Genomic DNA, 19,154 nt, shown 5'->3' with positions numbered 1-19,154 from the left:
AACCGCTAGATGAGGCAACATTTTGTAGATTGCGGAATGAGCTCAATGTGCTTGATTTTAGTAACTTCACTAAAAATTAAGCTTATGTTGTCCCTTGCATTGCATTGTAATATACAACATGTTTAATGTTTTGTAATGCATATAGGGCTTGTCTAACATGGTTAAGATAACCACCAAAAAGCATGTGAAGAAGCTTAACCTTGGATCAAACTTGACAAGCACTAGATTTACTTTCAAGTATTGCATTGCATATGCATGATTGTTGTTTGTCGTTTGTCTTCAAATTGCCCTCTTATTGCCTAATTTCTTAAAAAGAATTATAGCCTAAGGCAAAATATTTTGAAAAACTTGAGGGTTTGAGAGAGGTCACTCATATCAGTCCCAATTGGTGTTTATTTGGATCTTATTCAAGTTGGGACTTTATTGGGAACACGCAGCGCGAAGGACATTGAAGATTCGCTGAAGAAAGAGTGACCGGACACTGCACTAGACTCTAATGTCCAACGTCCGGTCAGTTCATAGGAGGTGAACTGCTGCCGAGCAGGAGTGACCGGACGCTGAAACAGTGTTTTCCCAGCATCCGGTCAGAAGGAGCTTCAGCGTCCGATCGATCATGAAGACATCAAGGCTAGGTGATCAGACTCTGGCCGCATTCGGTCGGTGTCCATCGGACGTGTTCGGTCATGATTCCAGAGGAATTGGACCCCTCTGGAATCGACCGAACGCTGGGTGGCAGCGTCCGGTCGCTGCCACCAGAGTGTCCGGTCAGTAGATTTCGTGCGGTTTTAGGACTCTTCTCCGTTTCCTTTTCTGATCCACTGGGGGACCCCCATATAATCCACGTGCACGTCGTACCTTGACCTAATCCGCTCTCTCGCCGTGCCGACATCGCCATTCAAATCATCGTGCCCTGCCTGCGCCACCTCTAGAGCTCGCCTCCACCGCCGTGCTTCATGCTCCCGAGTGCCACCGTGCCCTTGCCTTCCGAGCCGTCGCATCGCCCTACCCATGCATCGCCGCCGTGCCTTACGCACCGTCCGTTCTCGGTGCTATGCCCTACTCACTGCCCATAGCTTCTAGCACCACCGTCTGCAGCTGTCCCCCACACCGAGTTAGAGCCACCGTGCTCCTCACCAGCACCGCCGCCTGTAGCGCCTCCCCGCGCCTCTCTGCTCCCCACTACCGCGCAACCCTAACGCTGCTGCCGAGCCCTGTTCTGGTGCCCTAGCTACTACTACCCTCAGCCATCGATTCATCGCATTGCATTGTTGATCCTCGCCGACCAGCAACCCTAGCCGATTTGGTGTCCCTCGATCCGTTCCTCTTCTCGCTGTTTTGCTGGTTCGTCAGATAGCAAGCCCCACGTTTCAATTTCATATCTAAATTGCTTGCTTCCTAGGGTTTCGCATCTATTAGACACATTGTATTTATTTGTATATCATATCTATTCCATCGTGCATCGAGCCGGTTCCATTGAGGTGTCAGCGACAGTTGTCAGTCAACTCGGGGCCAAGCTCACGAGTATGGAACGAGTCCAAGCCTCGACAGTGTCAGCGATAGTTGATCTTTGTCAGAGGCAGCTATTTCTTTGTCAGGGGCAGTTGATTCATCTCAGATCTTTCAGATGGCTCATACAAAGAATGTCGGCGGTGGTCCCGGTGATGAGGATCCGAGGCCCTCTCCTCACCAGCCTACAGAACCTAAAGGCATGGCGACCAAGAAGCTGGCAGTTAGGAAGCGCAAGTATTCAGATGTAGACACAGCGAGAACTACCGTAGTTGCAGAGGCCACAGAGCATGCCAAGAGAGGAGGCGCTCGCAGTGGAGTCCGGATTGCTGATCCGCTTTCACCAGAGGCAATGGCTACACTTCAGCGAGTTGAGCGTCTTCATCGTGGTCTAGCTAGGACCCTCATGATTGGAGGACGTCATGTTGCCATTGACGAGGTTCAGCCTCAGGGGGAGCCATAGCAGCAGCCTCAGCCCGCACAATAGACTCAGGAGCCTCAGCTAGCTCAGCAGACTCAGGGGCCACAGCTAGCACAGCAGTCTTAGGAGGGTGAGTAGGTCCAGCAGGCCAAGGAGACAGAGCCGGCACCACAGCCATAGTTACGCCGCTCTGGTCGTACTCGTGTCCCAGTTTTACCAAGGCCAGTCACTCAGTGGAGGGGTTCTCGTCCACTGCCTCGACCATAGGGTCCGCCTCCAGTGACCCATCTTGACCTAAGGGCTGCCACGGCCAAGCAGGTGCAGCAGCTGAGGTTCGTTGACTTTGAGGTGTGGTTTCCACCCAGGAGGGATGAGAGAGCATTAGAGGGATTCTATGCACCCCTACAAGAGGATTTCTATAATACTTATCTGAACAGCGGAGCAGTCTTCAGACCCCAAAGAGTGTGCAACATAGAGTCTATTGTTGTAGTAGCTGGAGAGCACATTCGCCCCTACCTTGCATATCTGCCAGGGCTAACATATTTGATTGGACGGACCGGATTATATGTTCCATCTTGGGTTTGTCAGTTCTATACATCCCTCTGGATTGACCCCCACCATAGGTTTATTCACTTTGCATTCGGTGGTAGAGACTATCGGTTGATGAGCACCAGGGTTAGGGAGATTCTCAGGCTTCAAGAGCAGCTAGTCAGGCTCCATGAGGTGTGCTATGGACAGACTGCACCCCCCAGATGCCCTCATGGTGGCATGGTACCCCCTACAGATTTGGTACGTCACTGCTTCACTGAGCCTTTTGGCGAGGGGTCAAGGAGGAACCCTAGTGATCTCACGCCCACTACTCACGTGCTTGAGGCTGTTATGAGGAGGACTTTACTTCTGAGGATGGGATACAGAGAGGGATTGACTCAAATTTAGCTATGGCTTCTCTACTCTCTCATGCAGTAGACAGTTTTTGATATCTGAGATCTTCTCCTGTCAGAGATGGAGGATACTATAGCTGAGGGCTTCAGAGGTCATAGGTAGCTACCCTATGCTCAGTGGGTCACATTCCTTATCCATAGAGCAGTTACAGTTAGGTTGCCTCAGATGATTGCTAAGTATAGTGGTGCCACGACAGAGTTCCCTACTTATAACCTAACTTAGATGATCCACCACAGTACACCATAGACACCTAGTCAGCCGCGCCACCATCTAGAGGTGCCAGAGACTGTAGCCCAGCAGGACGATATTATTAGGGATATTGCAGCCATAGAGGAGGAAGAGCTTGCTCAGTAGGAGGGGTTGGTCACTAGCGAGCCCAGTGACAGTTCTGATGATGACTACCAGCCCATTCCATAGATGCCTCCACAACGACATGATGCTGAGGCTGGTAGCTCCAGTTCAGCGCCACTTGCCCCGCAGACTGACCCCGCTCTTCTTGCTATACTTGAGCGGATGAGGCAGGATCAGGCCAGATAGGCTCAGGAGACAGCTACTACACTTGCTAGCAGCTTGTTATTCAGCAGCAGACATAGGCACTATAGCAGCAGCAGCAGGCTATGCATCAGCAGTAGATCCTCATGCAGCAGCAGCTTCTAGGGTTCATGCAGCATGTAGTGCAGGCGATTGGGGCCCCACCACCACAGGCTTCGCCCTAGCTTGGTCAGCCTGCTACCACTTTGATGACTCCAGCGTTACAGCCTAGTGGGCTTCAGAGTCAGGGACAGCCACTAGCACAGTATGCTTCACCGATAGAGCAGGTGTCCTAGTAGTTTGCTTCGCTAGTGGTAGCCCCGCAGTTCACACCACTCCAGACGGGCTTCACACCAGCACAGACGGCGTCGCTTCTTAAGCCAGACACTTCAGTCTCTAGGAGTCTTGGAGCCTCCTTTAGTGAGTTGATAGGGCAGCCCACTCCTCCATACCTACATGCTCTAGGTCCTTCTATGGCTACACCTATCACAGCAACGACAGAGATGCTCCCCTCCTTAGTGGCATCATCAGAGCCGACTGCTTTAGTTATACCTTCTCAGCCTACAGCAGCACCAGTTCCTGATCCGACCTAGACTTCTTCAGCATCACTACTAGCTACAAAGGGTCAGGCAGCACAAAGCTCTGAATCAGACGATGATGGCACCCAGTTCCACCTTGCTTCTCATACCTCAACGCCTGGCTCGTCCGCTGCAGCCCCGCCAACCGACCCGTAGGTTTTGGTGTTTGACGCCAAAGGGGGAGAGAGTTTGAGTATGTTAGGCTTAGGGGGAGCATAGTTATTATATTAGCTTATCTATTTACATTTGGAGTTTTTATGTGTGAGATACATTATGCATTCATGTTTACTATATTTATGTGACAGTGATATCTACATGATAGTGATATATGACATGTGTGCTCTCTACTTTGAATTCTTTATATGTCATATCACTTGTGTTTTGCTCATTTGCCTTTGCTTCCATGTTTTACTCCGATGCAAATGAGCTTTATTACTTGTACTCATGCGTATTTCATATCTTTTGAGTACATCATGTTGGCTTTGGTCATATAAGATTGTCTAACACCTTTGTTCTTATTGCCTAAAGCTTATATGAACCAAGCATGTTAAAAACCTCATCTCTTTCACATACTCGAGGTAGTATTGGCATCAATCACCAAAAAGGGCAAGATTGAAAACATCTAGGCCCCTAGTTGGGTTTCGGTGATTAATGACAATACGTGATTACTGTGACTAACGTGTGTTTTGTAGAAATAATTGAGTTAGGTCACGGTAATGGAGATCGAATGGGCAATCATGGTTGTCATGCCCCTATGATGGAAATCATTTCGGTTTTCAAAGGATGGACGACAAGGTTAAGGATGAACTAGTTCTAAGTGTCGATTGGAGTTGGAGAGACACATAGAGTAGTTTAGGACTTTGTTTTCCTTTGGTCATACTATTAAGGGGGGTATGAATGGGTAGCTTGACCTAGGTGAGTCTAGTGAGTTAGGTGTGGTGCACACTTGTTATAACTAGCACTAGGTAGCTCCAAAATAGCCCTATGATCCAATGGAGCAAACTTCATTCACATATGTTCGAGAGTTGGAAGTGAATGGAGGGTCAAATACTAACCGGACGCTGGCTCCGGTGTGACCGGACGCTGGCTCAGGGTCCGATCAGTTCATTTGACCAAGGTGAAAGTATCTGGAAGTGACCGGACGCTGCGAGGTCATGGTACCGAACGCTGAGGGCCAGCGTCCGGTCGACTCCAGTAAGGTCTCAGAGAGGGAGAATCCTGATCGGACGTGTCCGGTCAATGCTGATCGGACGCATCCGGTCAATGCTGACCAAACGCTGATCAGGTTCCGGTTACTGACCGAACGCTGCACAGCAAGTGACCGAACTCTGGAGGTCCAGCGTCTGGTCGACATCAGTAAGGTTCTCGTGAGGGGAAAATATGACCGGATGCGTCCGGTCAACTCATAACCACTGGAGCTCAGGGTATACTGACCGGTGCGTCTGGTCAACATGACCGGAGCGTCCAGTCACCCCGCAGAGGCACATAATGGTTCATTTTTCAACCTGTGTTATAAATACAACCTCCGCTCGTGTGTGGGGGTACTTTTGCTCATTCCAATAGCTGAGAAACACCTTAGAGAGTGCCAAGAAGAGCAAGGCCCTAGTGAGGTGATTGAGATTTGAGAATCCCAAAGAGAGCCCTTATTAGTGAAGATCAAGAGTAGCAAAGTGTGCATCCACCTTCTCATTAGGCTTGTCGTGGTCAAGTGAGAGTTCGTGCTTGTTACTCTTGGTGATCGCCATCACCTAGACGGCTTGGTGATGATTGGGAGCTTGGTGATCATCCAGAGAGCTTGTGGATGACCCAAGCCAAGTTGTGAGCGGTTGTGGGTGATTCACCACGACGGAGTGTCGAAGAATCAACCCATAGAGAGCACTTGATCCTTGCGCGGATCAAGGGGGAGCTACACCCTTGCGCGGGTGCTCCAACGAGGACTAGTGGGGAGTGGCGACTCTCCGATACCTCGGCAAAACATCATCGCGTTCCTCCTTCTCTATTTACTTTGAGCATTTACTTTGTGTAATTCAATTCTTGTCTTTTGTTGTAAGTCTTTTGTGTGGTAGAACAATTAAAAACACTACCTAGGCATAAGGGGTTACTTGGGCTAACCATAGGATTTAATTATTGCAACGAAATTTAGAATTAGCCCAATTCACCCCCCCCCCTCTTGGGCATCTTGATACTTTCAATGGGTAAGTCTAGCTGAGTACATTCGAGTACTTATGGTTTATCCCACCATGTTGCACGTGAAGTTCTTGACCTGCTGAAGATGGTGGCTAACCGCCGGTGGACTCGGTGACTCTGTATTTACTTCTCATCTATATGCTTTTATTAGATGATGTCACTTATGCTAGCAATGTATTTGGAACTTATATTAATGTAATCATTTGAAAGCTATGTTGTTTTCACCAATCGGTTTTGAAACCTAAACTTGTACTAATATTTGTGAACTCATTTGTAATATTATTTCCGCTACAACTCTATGTATGTGATGTGTATTTGCTTAATCCCTCGATCTTGGTTATGATGTTGATTTACCGAGGTCCTTCGTGAGACTCGGCGGACTACCGGGTTTATATAAGTGAAAGTATACACATGTCAACGTGTTAGCGGGGACAACCATACTTGATCTTGTATAAATTAAGCGGTTCTGTCACAATGCACCCCCCACGAGCCAACATGGAAGCCTGAAAGCTCGAGTCCACCAATGCCAAGCAAGTAATTATTGCTTGTTTGGAGATTATCTCTATCATAGGAATAGATATAAATTGGTGTTAAGATTTGTATCGTGGAATTTTTTTTTTACTTGAGGTATAGGTAGACTCGATACCAAGTACACATAAAGAACGGTAAGGTTTATTTGGATTGGCTAAGACTAATTATTATTAGAGCTAAAAAAAAGTGATACTAAATCTACCAACCACAATCACACATGTGCCATATGGACCAACTTCACAACTATATAGTTCAATAAAAGTTTAGGATTTAAATGGGTTGGCCATGGTAATATGTCATTTGAATTGCTAATGTCATCTAATTATGTGGCAAAATAATCGACAATATCTATTTTTCTATACACAAACTCTACACACATTTCAATGGATGTCACATGGGTCGCACTTTGAAAAAAGATAAATGCTTGAGTGGCCTCTAAACTTGACCTTATCAAATGATGTCACTTAGGTCCATGAATTTTGAAAACATATTTCTAGGTCCCTAACCTTGTTAAGTGATACACCACAATAGTCGGTATAGTCCAAAAATGGATCTACGGTGCACCATTTTATAAGTTTAGAGATGTATAGTGCACCATTTGAACCTATGTGGCGCCCCTCGACAAGTTCAGAGACTGACTCTTAAAAAAACAAATTTTGCCATGTAAATATTTGCACATCAAGGTTATGTACAACTGAAGTGATGCACCCCCCTCATTTCAGCTCTAGCTTCGCCACTGCCTACGCTGAAGTGCTCAAGAGTCCAATGGATGAAGGAGGACGATGGGTTTGGCTGCCGGAACCACGACACCCACCACTGCAATGCCCCCAGAGGCCTCCGCACCAAATCAACCTCGGTTCCCCTAGAATCTACAGTCGGGATGGCAGGAGCAGGGGCAGCATCAGGTGGCCTATCAAGGTATGCCATGCCCGCCACCACCACCTCAGCAGCAGCAGCCACAGGTGCCACCCCGTTAGCAAGCACCGCCGCCTCCACCTCATCAACAAGTACTGTCGCCTCCACCCCGGTAGCAAGTACTGCAGCCGCAGAGGAGGGGGACTCAGCAGGGGAAGATGCAAGGTACAGAGATTCTTGAGAATCCACCTTTTGTGATCGATCCGCGTTATAGAAAATTGGCATGCAACAATTGTGGAGAGCCTGGTCATTTTGTTGCAAATTGCACTAAGCCAAAGATATGTTTCATCTGTGCTGTGCCGGGTCATCATATGAATGAGTGCCCAGTTTGGAAACTTGATCATCCTACAGCTGTGTACATGGGTAGTGCATGCCTAGGCCTGGGTTTCTATCATCTAGAGATTCCAAGTGTTGAGTGAACTCAGTGGCTAAATTTGACCAGCTGTGGTATTGTCAAGGTTAAATCTGTTGAAATCAGCTCAGGATCAATCATCGCTAGAACGCTCGCCCTCCCTCCTTGCACTCTCTCTCTCTCTCTCTCTGGAACTCGCGATGAACTCGCGCTCGAACACAGGAACAAGCAGGCACAAGAGAATTTTGGCGCAGCGCATGAACTGCTGCTTTTCTGGTTTTTTTTCTCCTTTTATTGACTTGGATTACATGCTAAACTTGGCTCCCATCGCTACTGCCCACGCCCCGCGTTTCTTGCTGCGCCATCCCACAGCCACGCGACGTGGGCGACATTACCGGGCCAAGCCTCGCCACCAGACGCACTCATACGCGCACGACGCGAAATAAGCGCCGCGCTCACCACCACTCAGCTGTACAAGCTAAAGATAGACACACACACACACATACGCAACAGAAGGAAATTCAACACACTCCCCCTTAATTCTGTTGCGCCAAACCGATGTTGACGATGCCACTCCGGACGCGTACTTCCTGAAGGCGTTCGCGCGGAAGCGGCTTGGTCAGTAAGTCCGCCAGCTGATCACCCGTCTTGATGAAATCCGTCTCGATGACATCGGAGCTGACGCAGTCGCGGATGAAATGAAACCGGACGTCGATGTGCTTACTCCTGTCGTGAAGCACCGGGTTCCTCGCCAGCGCCAGGGTAGACTTGTTGTCAATGTACAGCAGTGGCGCGACGACCTTGGCGTTCACTAGATCAGCGAGCAGGCGCGATAGCCACACTCCCTAACACACTACGGTAGCACCGGCGATGTACTTCGCTTCGCACGACGATAGCGCCAACCATGCGCTGCTTTTATGATTGCCAACTGACCGGATTCTGGCCGAGGAAGAAGAACACTCCGAAGGTGCTCTTTCGATCATCGTAGTCCCCGGCGTGATCAGCGTCGCTGAAGCCGATCAACTCCAGGGCTCCCTCCCCTCGCCGGTAGACACAGCCATAGGACCTCGTCCCGGCAATGTACCTTAGTAGATGCTTGACGGCGCTCCAGTGCTCGGTAGTGGGCGCCTCCATGAAACGACTCACATAGCCCACTGCGAATGCAATGTTAGGGCGTGTGTGAACCAGATACCTGAGGCTTCCGACGATGCTACGGTACAGGGTCTTGTCCACCGGAGGGTTTGAGCTTGCCTTGCTCAGCTTGAGTCGTGGCTCCATCAGAGTACTGCACGGGTTGCACCCCAAGAGCCCGGCCTTCTCGACAATCTTGTCTGCGTAGGCGCCTTGACAGAGTGTGATGCCCTTCGCGCTCTGACGGACTTCGATGCCGAGATAGTAGTGCAGTGGCCTGAGGTCGCTCATGTTGAAGAGTCGGGCCATCTCCACCTTGAACCGATCGACCTGCGCCTGGTTCGCCCCAACCACGACGAGGTCATCAACATAGACTCCGACGAGCAGCAGGTTGCCGCCGGAGCCCCGCACGTACACCGCGTGCTCAGCCATACTGCACTTGAACCCAAGGGACTGCATCGAGCTGTCTAGTTTGGCGTTCCACGCCCTGGGCGCTTGCCGCAGCCCGTATAGCGCCTTGTGAAGCCTGTACACCTTGTGTTCCTTGCCACGGACAGCGTACCCCAGCGGTTGCTCGATGTAGACCTCCTCCGCTAGGTCCCCATTCAGGAACACCGATTTCACATCGAGGTGGTGCACCGTCCACCCATGATGTGCAGTAATGGCGAGGAGGAACCGCACGGATGCCATGCGCGCCACCGGCGCAAACACCTCGTCAAAGTCGACGCCGGTGCGCTGCACGTATCCCTTCGCCTCCAGTCGCGCCTTATGCCTGGTGATGTTGCCGTCGGCGTCGCGCTTGATCTTGAAAACCCATTTGAGGCCTATGGGTTTCACCCCTGGAGGCGCGTCGGTGAGCGTCCACGTCTTGTTGTCGTTGATGGACTTGAGCTCCTCCGACATGGCCTGCTTCCACTCCTTGCGGTCCACCGCCTCTTGGTATGTGGACGGCTCAGTGTCGGCAGCGAGCAGCAGATCGCCATCTGCTACAAGTTCGTCGTCATCGTACAGCAGGTTGTCGACGACCCTGAAGCGGTACGCAGCCTCCTCGTCGTCGTCCGCGTCCAGCATCTCCAATGCGCCCGATGTAGGAGACACGAACTGAGCTACCACATCTTGCTTCCTTGGCAGCTCACCTTGCCAGGGTACTGGCCCGCCGTGGACACGCGGTGCTCGTGGTGATGACACAGCCGATGACGTCGCCTCGGAGCTCGACGAAGAGAGGTGCTGGTCCATAGAAAGCGGTGAGTGCGCTGAGGGCGGCGAGTGCGCTGAAGGCGCATCAGTCAGCTCCCCGAGCTATGCCTCGCCCCACTCGTCCTCCACCACGAGTGTGTCCTGGCCAGCACTGTAGTCGAACCCCACCGTGCCACCTGTGTTGTCGGACACGCTCCAGTCCCACGCCGCGTCTTCTTCAAAGACTGCGTCGCGAGTGACGTGCACCCGGTTCGCGACAGGGTCGAACACCCAGTAGGCCTTCGAGCCAGGCTCGTAGCCGATCATCACCATCTTCGTGCTCCGGTCGTCGAGCTTCCCGGCGTTCGGCTTGGTGGTCTTGACATGCGCCACGCACCTGAACACCCACAGGAAGTGCACAGCCGGCTTCTCGCCATACCACGCTTCATACGGTGTGCGCCCCACCAGACTCCTCGTCGGGGCACGATTGAGGAGGAAGACAGCCATCATCACAGCCTCCCCCCATAGCCAGGCTAGAACCGCCTTGGCCTTCATCATGCTCCGCGTCATGGCGAGCACGGTCTGGTTCTGGTGCTCCACCACGCCGTTCTGTTGAGGACTGTACGGTGCGGTGAGGTGCCGCTTGATGCCGCACTCAGAGCAGTACTCGAGGAAGCTCGCCGATATGAACTCCCCCCCCCCCACGATCGGTGTGGAACGCCTTGATCTTCTGCCCGGACTCAACCTCGACGCCGGCGCGCAGCTTGCGAAACGCCTCCCCAGCGTCGGATTTGTTGGCGAGGAGCGTCGCCCACATGTACCGAGACATGTCGTCGACGACCAGCATGATGTAGCGCTTGCCGCCGGGTGTCGCAGGCGTGACAAGGCCACACAGGTCCCCATGGATGAGCTCCAGTGGTTTGACGGCACAGTAGTTTGCGGCCTGCGGGAACGGTGCTCGACGTTGCTTCCTAGCCAGGCACGCGTCACAGACGTGCTCGACATGCTCGATCTGCGGAAGGCCTCGCACCATCCCTTCTCGCCCCATCTTGTTCAGCGCCTGAAAGCCGAGATGCCCAAAGCGGGCATGCCACTTCCACTCCTCGTTGCCGTACGAGGCAGCCAGGCACACCGGTGGCGATGGCTTGAGTGGCAGAATGTAAAGGCGATTCGATGTGCGCTTTACCTTGGTGAGCAGCTCATGAGTGGCCCGATCCCACATTTGTAGGATCCCTTCCTCGATCTCGATCTTGCACCCATGCTCGTCAAGCTGCCCGACGCTGAGGATGCTGCTGCGGAGTCGCGGGATGTGGTAGATGTCGTGGAACGCCCGGTGGCCCCCATCCTTGGACGCGAACAGCACGGTGCCGTGCCCAGCGATCTCCACGAGGGAGCCGTCCCCGAACCACACTGAGCCGATGACACCGGGTTCAGCTCGGAGAAGATGGACGCGTCACCGGTCATGTGGTTCGACGCTCCCGTGTCGAGGTACCACTGCATCTCCCCGCGCTCGCCGTCGGCGTCCAGGTCCGCCACGACCTTGTGCTCGTTGAGGAAGACTTGCTCGGTGCGGTGGCTCCCGTGGATGACCGTCTCTGACGGCGTCACCATCGCCATGTACAGAGCCGGTGCCTCCTGCTCCGCCTGAGCCAGGTTCGCCTACGGCTGATTCGTAGCCGCCGCCGCCTTCTCCTCATCCCGCTTCCTCTTGCGGCACTCGCGCTTCTAGTGGCCGCTCTTGCCGCAGTAATGGCAGCAGTCATCATCCTCACCGCCATTGCCGCCCTTTGGCGGCCCCGAGCGTGCGTCTTTGCCGCGCTCCTTAATGCGGACAGTGCCGCTGCGACGCTTGCCTGGGCCGGATGGCGCCTTGCCGCGCCTCGCCGACCCGTCGGAGTTGATGTTGAGGTGCGACGCGAGGCGGGCGATCACCTGCTCCTCGGTGAAGTATAGCTTGCCGTCGATCTCCTTGCCGGCGCCGCTGCTGCCCGATCCGCCGCCACCTCTCCCCTTCGTGCGGTTAAGGTGCTCCTCCGTCGCCTTGAGCCGCCCAACCAACTCATCCAAAGACACGTCCTCAAGATCGAGGAGCGTCTCAATTGCCACCGCAATCTGCTCAAATCGATCAGGGAGAGCCTCCAGGAACTTACGCACGATTTCCTCCTCCTCGTGCTCCTCACCCAGGATCGCGAGCTAGTCGGTGATCCTGGTGATGCGGCTCGCGTAGTCGTCGATGGTCTCCCCTTCCTTGAAGGTGATGCCGTCGAACTCGCGGCGCAGTGTCTTCGCCTTGGCCTTCCGCACCCGATCGACGCCGATGTACCGGGTCTTGAGTGCGTCCCATGCCGCCTTGGCCGTGGTCTTGTTGGCGATGCTCCCCCGCAGCTCCTCCGGCACCGACTTGCAGAGCGCCTCGAGGGCGTTCCGGTCGTCGGTGAAGTCGTCCGTGCCGACGTTGATGGCGTCCCACAGATGCCGTCCTTGCAGCATGACGCGCATCAGCGCCGCCCAATCGGTGTAGTTCGTTCTCGTCAGCATTGGCCATCCCGCGTTGCCGACCTCCTTGACCGTGCGGTGAATCACCAGCCCACGGTTCCTTCCGCCGCTCCCTCCTGAGCGACTGCCGAAGGGTGACCACGATCGCCGGCGCAGCGGCGATCTGGATGCTCCGCGAGGCATGAACGCGGCGGTGATGGCTCGGTGACGATCCCAGCGACTGAATCTAGCTCTGATGCCACTTGTTGAAATCGGCTCAGGATCAATCGTCGCTAGAACGCTCGCCCTCCCTCCTTGCACTCTCTCTCTCTCTCTCTGGAACTCGCGATGAACTCGCGCTCGAACACAGGAACAAGCAGGCACAAGAGAATTTTGGCGCAGCGCACGAACTGCTGCTTTTCTGGTTTTTTTCTCCTTTTATTGACTTGGATTACATGCTAAACTTGGCTCCCGTCGCTACTGCCCACGCCCCGCGTTTCTTGCTGCGCCATCCCACAGCCGCGCGACGTGGGCGACATTACCGGGCCAAGCCTCGCCACCAGACGCACTCATACGCGCACGACGCGAAACAAGCGCCGCGCTCACCACCACTCAGCTGTACAAGCTAAAGATAAACACACACACACATACGCAACAGAAGGAAATTCAACAAAATCTGGGTCTGTCACATTAGCTGAGCTGGAAAGAGAGCTATCTGCTATATACTGTAAGGAGTGGCCATGGCAGATTAGAGAGTTGGAGCCTAGTCAGTTTCTGGTTAGATTTCCTCCTCACAAGCGAGTGGCAGACGTAAAGAATTATCCTTCATTCAATTTGAGAAAAGAGGGTGTTCAGGTGGAAGTTCTTGAGTGGTTTGGTGATTTGGCACCATATGCTATTCTTCAAGATGTGTGGGTTCGGATGAAAGGTATCCCTCCTAAGTGGTTCCATTGGAGAGTCTTTGCACAGATTGCTTCAAGTTTTGGTCTCATGCTAGAGGTGGACTGGTCAACTCTTTTCAAGTCCTTCTATGAAGTGGTCAGAGTCAAGGTTTCCTGCAAAGACATCATGAAGATTCCTTCAGACAGGCTGTATGAGATGGATAAGAAGATCTTCTTAGTGTCTTTTGTGGTAGAGAGGGAGGAAGATAAGGAACAGAAAGGTAAAAGTACTGATGATGGGGGGAATGATGATGACAACCCTGATAATGATGATGAGGTAGATGATCTAGATGATGATGATACTAGAGTAGAAAAACCTCCACCTTCAGAATTTCAGATTGGGGAGAGTTCCAAAATGAGGACTCCTGTTACTAAGCAAGGTCCAAATACTGGTCACAAAACTGTCAGTATGGAAGGTGTTATGATGGAAATTGATCAAGAGAAGCAACTAAGGTCCCTCATGAGAGGTATGGACCTGGTGCTGCTAACAGCTACTAAATCTCAACATAATGGAAACACGGGCTGGATTGATGTAACTCGTGATTGTGTAAGTAAATCAACTGATGTAAGCAGGGCTATGTGTGATAAGGATGATAACAACATGGTTCTTGAGAACCAAGACAGAGTTAGGCAGGTCCCAATCCTGGAGTTAACTCGGGGGAGGGAAAACTCTCATATTAGACCAGGAGAACAAATCGATCTACGACATAGTGGTCAGCTCTTGGTGGAGCATGCTGCTTTGCATACTGTTAGCGAGATACCATCAGTCAGTATGTCAGATGAGCGAACTTGAATACTCCGGTTTATTTGGGCAGTTGATGGTGACTAGTATGGAGAATGCTTCTTCTGATAAAGGGTTACAGCTAGATAAGAGGTGCAGTCTAGAAATTGTGCATGATGAGCCAGTGTCCCAGAGGATGATGGATGATTTTGCCTATACAGCTGAGGTTACTCCTGTGCAGTCTTAGTTAAAGAGTGAAGAGTGTCAGTCAGTTGGCAGAAAGTATCATAACCTTGAAGAAGATTCTAGGCATTCTAGATGGGAGGAATTAAGGAGGTTTGCTAGCAGAGACAATGCTACTTAGGAATGCTCTACTCTATTGAAGAGAATGGAGCTGGAAGCATCTGACAATGAAGATGAAATGAACATGGAGGCTGAGATGATATCTTTAGAGTAAGCTGGTTTGATTCCAAGTGGTGAGGCTGAAGAACTGGATGTTAGGATTGATCTCCACCAACTTGGCCCAACGGCCAATTGGGCTCTTGATCTGCGCCCTGATCGGGGGCGCCCAGCCATTCTTCTGGCTAATGGGCCCCCATCGCATAGCGCAATAAATAGGAGGTGGGGGCTAGGGCTTGAGACATGAGGTTCACTGTAGCCGCCAACGCCCCACCATGTCCTAGCCCTAGTCCGATCTAGAAGGGTGCGCTGTAAGCGACGGGAAATGCCATCGCCTTCACCGCCGCCACTGGACCGCGTCTCCACGTTGCTGCTACCTCGTCGGCGGTGCCATGGTTGCGACTGGAGACTCGAGATGAGGTACATTATCATCAAGTTCTATCTAAGTTATGTTTTACCCATTAGATCTACGCCTAGATAGTCCAAGAATCCTACCAGAGCCAGGTTTTCTAGTGTGTAGATCTAGATTGGGGTAGAAAAGAGAGAAGCAAATAGAAAGAGAGGATTAACCCTAGCAAAGAAGAAAAGAAACGAGTGGGCTCACCTTGAACCCGCCACACCACTGCCGCCACCACGCCGGCTCGTGGGAAGAAAACAAGAAAGGAAAGGAAGGGGGGTTTTCCTACCTGGGAACTGCACACACTGTCACCACCGCCGGTCGTCGCCTCGACGCTGCGCAGGAAGTCACCCTGAACCGCCTAACCCTAACCCTAGAAAGGGAACGAATGGAGTGAGGGGAAGGAACCTACCCTGTTTTCTTCACCGCCGTCGATGCCGCCGCGCACAGGAAGAAGCACCTGCCGCCACCCCGCTGGCACGCGGGGAGATGGCCGAGCCACGCTCGTTGCCGTGCGCGTGAGCCCCGGCCGAGGGCACCGTCACAGGACCACTTGATGGCGGTGTGCTCACCCACTGGGGAGCGTGCGCTCTGGCGAGGGGACCCTCAACAGCGCCGCACTTCTTCTCCGGCGTCTGCTACACTGTGGGCTAACAAAGGAGAAAGGGGAACGGAAAGAGCTAGGGTTTAGGGAAGAGCCCCACCATAGCACACATGGGGGAATAGGGCACCGTTGCCCAGACCGCTCGACGGTGGCCCACTCAGCCTAGGGCGAGCGTGCTCGCCGGTGAGGGGACCGACGGCGGCACCGCTCCGCTGCTCTCGTTTTCCCAATGCGCGTAGAGAGAGAAACAAGAGGGAGGAAATGAGGTTTAGGGTTCGGGGTAGTGGCGCAGCGTGGAGTTTTGTTCGCCCAAGCAACGTGGACGACCGTCAGATCGGATCCGACGGCTCACGGCGGCCAGGCCACTTTAGGCCCAGACGGATCGAACAAATGCCGGCCTAGGCCTAGGTTGCGTCACGGGCCGTGTTTGGCGCCGATGGGCCACGCGTGCAGACACGTTATAGAGATGGGATGTGACTATTTCATCAGGTCGGGCCAAATGAATAGTAAATGCAGAGTTTTGTTTTATTATTTTCAGAAGCAGTTTTGATGAATTCTATCAAGTTTTGAATCTCTGTCAAAATTTCAACCAACCCGATAATTTCTTTCAGAGAGTAGATAAGTAAAGTAAAATGCTTCTTAAAAGTAGATAAAGAATTTTTCTCTTGTTTCCACTTCAAAGTTTAATATTGATTATCTTCCAATTAAATTCAATCCAACGGGAGAATTTAATTTGAAGAGCAGTTAGTTTTAGTAAATTATGATTATGTTTATCCTCTAATTAAATTAGAACCAATAGGAAACTTTAAATTAGAGGAGTAGTCCAATTTGTTTAAGTTTAGATTATGGTATTGTCATTTTTTGACCAACGTTGATGATGATAATATTATAATGAGTTCAAGTTTGAGGTTTAAATCTCTGATAAATTTTACACCAACGTGGTCAATTTTTCAGAGAGTAGATAAGAACCAAGAAATGTTCCTGAACTAAAAGAATATATTTTATTATCAAATTTCTACCTCAATGATGTTGATTATCTGCTAATTAAATTCAAACTAATGGGAGAATTTAATTTTGAAGAGTAGTTATATGTATTTTAAGTTGATTTATGAGTTTTATGCATTAATTCTATTTTCTGCCCAACGGTGATGTAGAATTGATGCAGAAGCACCTTCTTTATTTTAACCGATGAGATCACTCGGCTGCAAGCCAACAGGCTGCAATACTGGGCTATGTGAATGAAAAGGCTTGAGTCAAACCAGTGCAGGACTGATTTTTGGTTGTTAGTTTACTAATTTTCTGATTAAATTGGAACCAACGGGAAGATTTAATTAGAAAATAAAGAAATAAGTGAATGTTTTAGTCGTCATGACTAAGTTTTTGTTATAGTAAATTATGTATAGATTTATTCCGCATAGGGAGAAGTTTTGGCATAGTACTTATGCTAGTTAATCCTACATGGTGGGAGAAGTTTTGTGATGATTCACATGTTTTGTATCCCGCATAGTGAGAGAAGTTTGGGTAGCCCTTATGTTGTCCTAGTATTAACCATGGCACAATAAAAATGCATCGTCATGGTCAATACTAACCAAAGGATAAGAAAATATGCAAGTGTGACTTACAAAAGTACTGCTAATGAAAGACCTTGTTGAGTTCTTGAAGTGAAATAAGGAAAGTGTACTCCTAAACGGATCAAGAAATAACTTTGTTTATATGACATAATCATGTGAATGAAGTAAGTTATAAGTGTCTCCTCGTTCATAGATTTTCTAAATAGTTCTCGAAATTATGGCAATAAAGTTCATGCCATATTTTAAGGGGGAGAATATTAAGATCAATTAAGAAAGATACTCTTTATTAAGAGTGAGATAAAGATTAATTAAGATGAATGCGATCGTTGGAGGAGTATAACGGTCACAACAATGATACTGCTAAGCAGAGAAATAGCTAAATTCCTAGACCTTTTAAAGTTCTGACAGGAAGATAGTGTAGTTAGCCTCAAAGATGTTAAGGTGGTGCTTAAAGCTCCATACGGGGTTTTAACATATTAAACCTAAAATAAGATATTTGAAGATACACCATTTTTAGGAAAGATGGGAAGATCTAGGGGAGCGTGGTATGTAGAGGTATGTAGAGACCTAAGACTTGAAGAGAAGAGGGACTACGTGCCCACTCTAGTGACTCGGGAGCAATAAGTTTCTCAATATCTGTTGATGTTGTATGACTAATACAACACCTGTTGTTAGCTCTTTGAAGAAGATAAATAATGTAAACAAGGATCTTGTTATACAGGAGCCCATAGAATCAATTGCCTCTTGGAAATAAAGAGAAACAACAGCCCCATATGAAAGTACCAATACCTGAGGCCCCAGAAGGTCTCGAAGAATTAGTAAACCATTTTCTGATGACTATGAAGTCTATGTTAGTGAAGAAATTCAAATGAAGGATGATCGCACCTCATTTGAAGAAGCCATGAGAAGTGTTTACTCGTTTAAATGGCAAGAAGCTATGGAAGTTGAAATGAATTTGATGAATACCAACGATGTTTGGGACTTAGATGAAATTCCTAATGGAGCCAAAACAGTGGGTTGTAAATGAGTCTACAAGAAACAGCATTATTTTCTATGGAAAACCCCACAACATTCACATCTGGAAATCATCCTTCAAAGAAGAGCTTGGTTTGGTTTGTACCAAAGCCAAGAAGAGGATTAAGGATCCCCTCATTGGGTGGTGTGAGAATGTCTATTAATGTTTCATCCACTTTCTCTTTTTTGGCTCTATGAGCCTTGTAATCTATAAATATTGTAATTTCCTTAACTTATATGAAAATAAAAAAACAATAGGTGGGTCTCCCCCGCTGACCTTTCAAAAAAAAGGTTAAAATCAAGATCACTACTACAGTAAGTATTTGTAGGGGCGGCTGGCGTTAGTTTGTAGAGGCGGTTTTGCCAGACACCCCTACCACACCGTCTCTTCAAATCAAGGGTTTGTAGGAGGGGTTCCTAAGCCGCCCCTACAAATCGATTTGTAGAGGCGACTAGTGTCACCGGCCGTCCCTACAAATGTATTTGTAGGGGCCACCTCTACAAAAATGGTGTGTATGGGCGGCTATAACACCAGCCACCCCTATATTTCTATTTGTAGGGGCGGTTCAATCTAAAACCACCCCTATAGTATATTTTCTCGCAAAAAAATCAAATTGAACCACCCCTATAGTACATTTGCCCGCCAAATAATTTCAAATTTCAAAATTCAAATCTGACTAGAATATATATACACACATATAATTCAAACATTGTATCCACAAGCATAAGAATATTATATAAACTAACATTACAAGTTCAATT

The 19,154-nt window shown here is 49.9% G+C and overlaps 1 protein-coding gene across 1 annotated transcript; it reads right to left on the bottom strand.

The window, feature by feature from the left end:
* Positions 1–11,995: 11,995 nt before the first annotated feature.
* On the bottom strand, positions 11,996–12,808 carry LOC136510564 (uncharacterized). Its single transcript, XM_066504973.1, has 2 exons — positions 12,494–12,808; positions 11,996–12,382 (listed from the first exon to the last, which is right to left on the bottom strand). The coding sequence occupies exons 1-2, from the start codon at positions 12,806–12,808 to the stop codon at positions 11,996–11,998; spliced, it is 702 nt and encodes a 233-aa protein (XP_066361070.1).
* Between the last annotated feature and the right edge of the window lie 6,346 nt (positions 12,809–19,154).

The sequence above is a fragment of the Miscanthus floridulus genome, chromosome 16 (assembly GCF_019320115.1).
Source record: "Miscanthus floridulus cultivar M001 chromosome 16, ASM1932011v1, whole genome shotgun sequence".
Taxonomy (NCBI): domain Eukaryota; kingdom Viridiplantae; phylum Streptophyta; class Magnoliopsida; order Poales; family Poaceae; genus Miscanthus; species Miscanthus floridulus.
The sequence above is the reverse complement of the archived record's forward strand: the minus strand, read 5'-3'. Positions and strand labels throughout refer to the sequence as shown.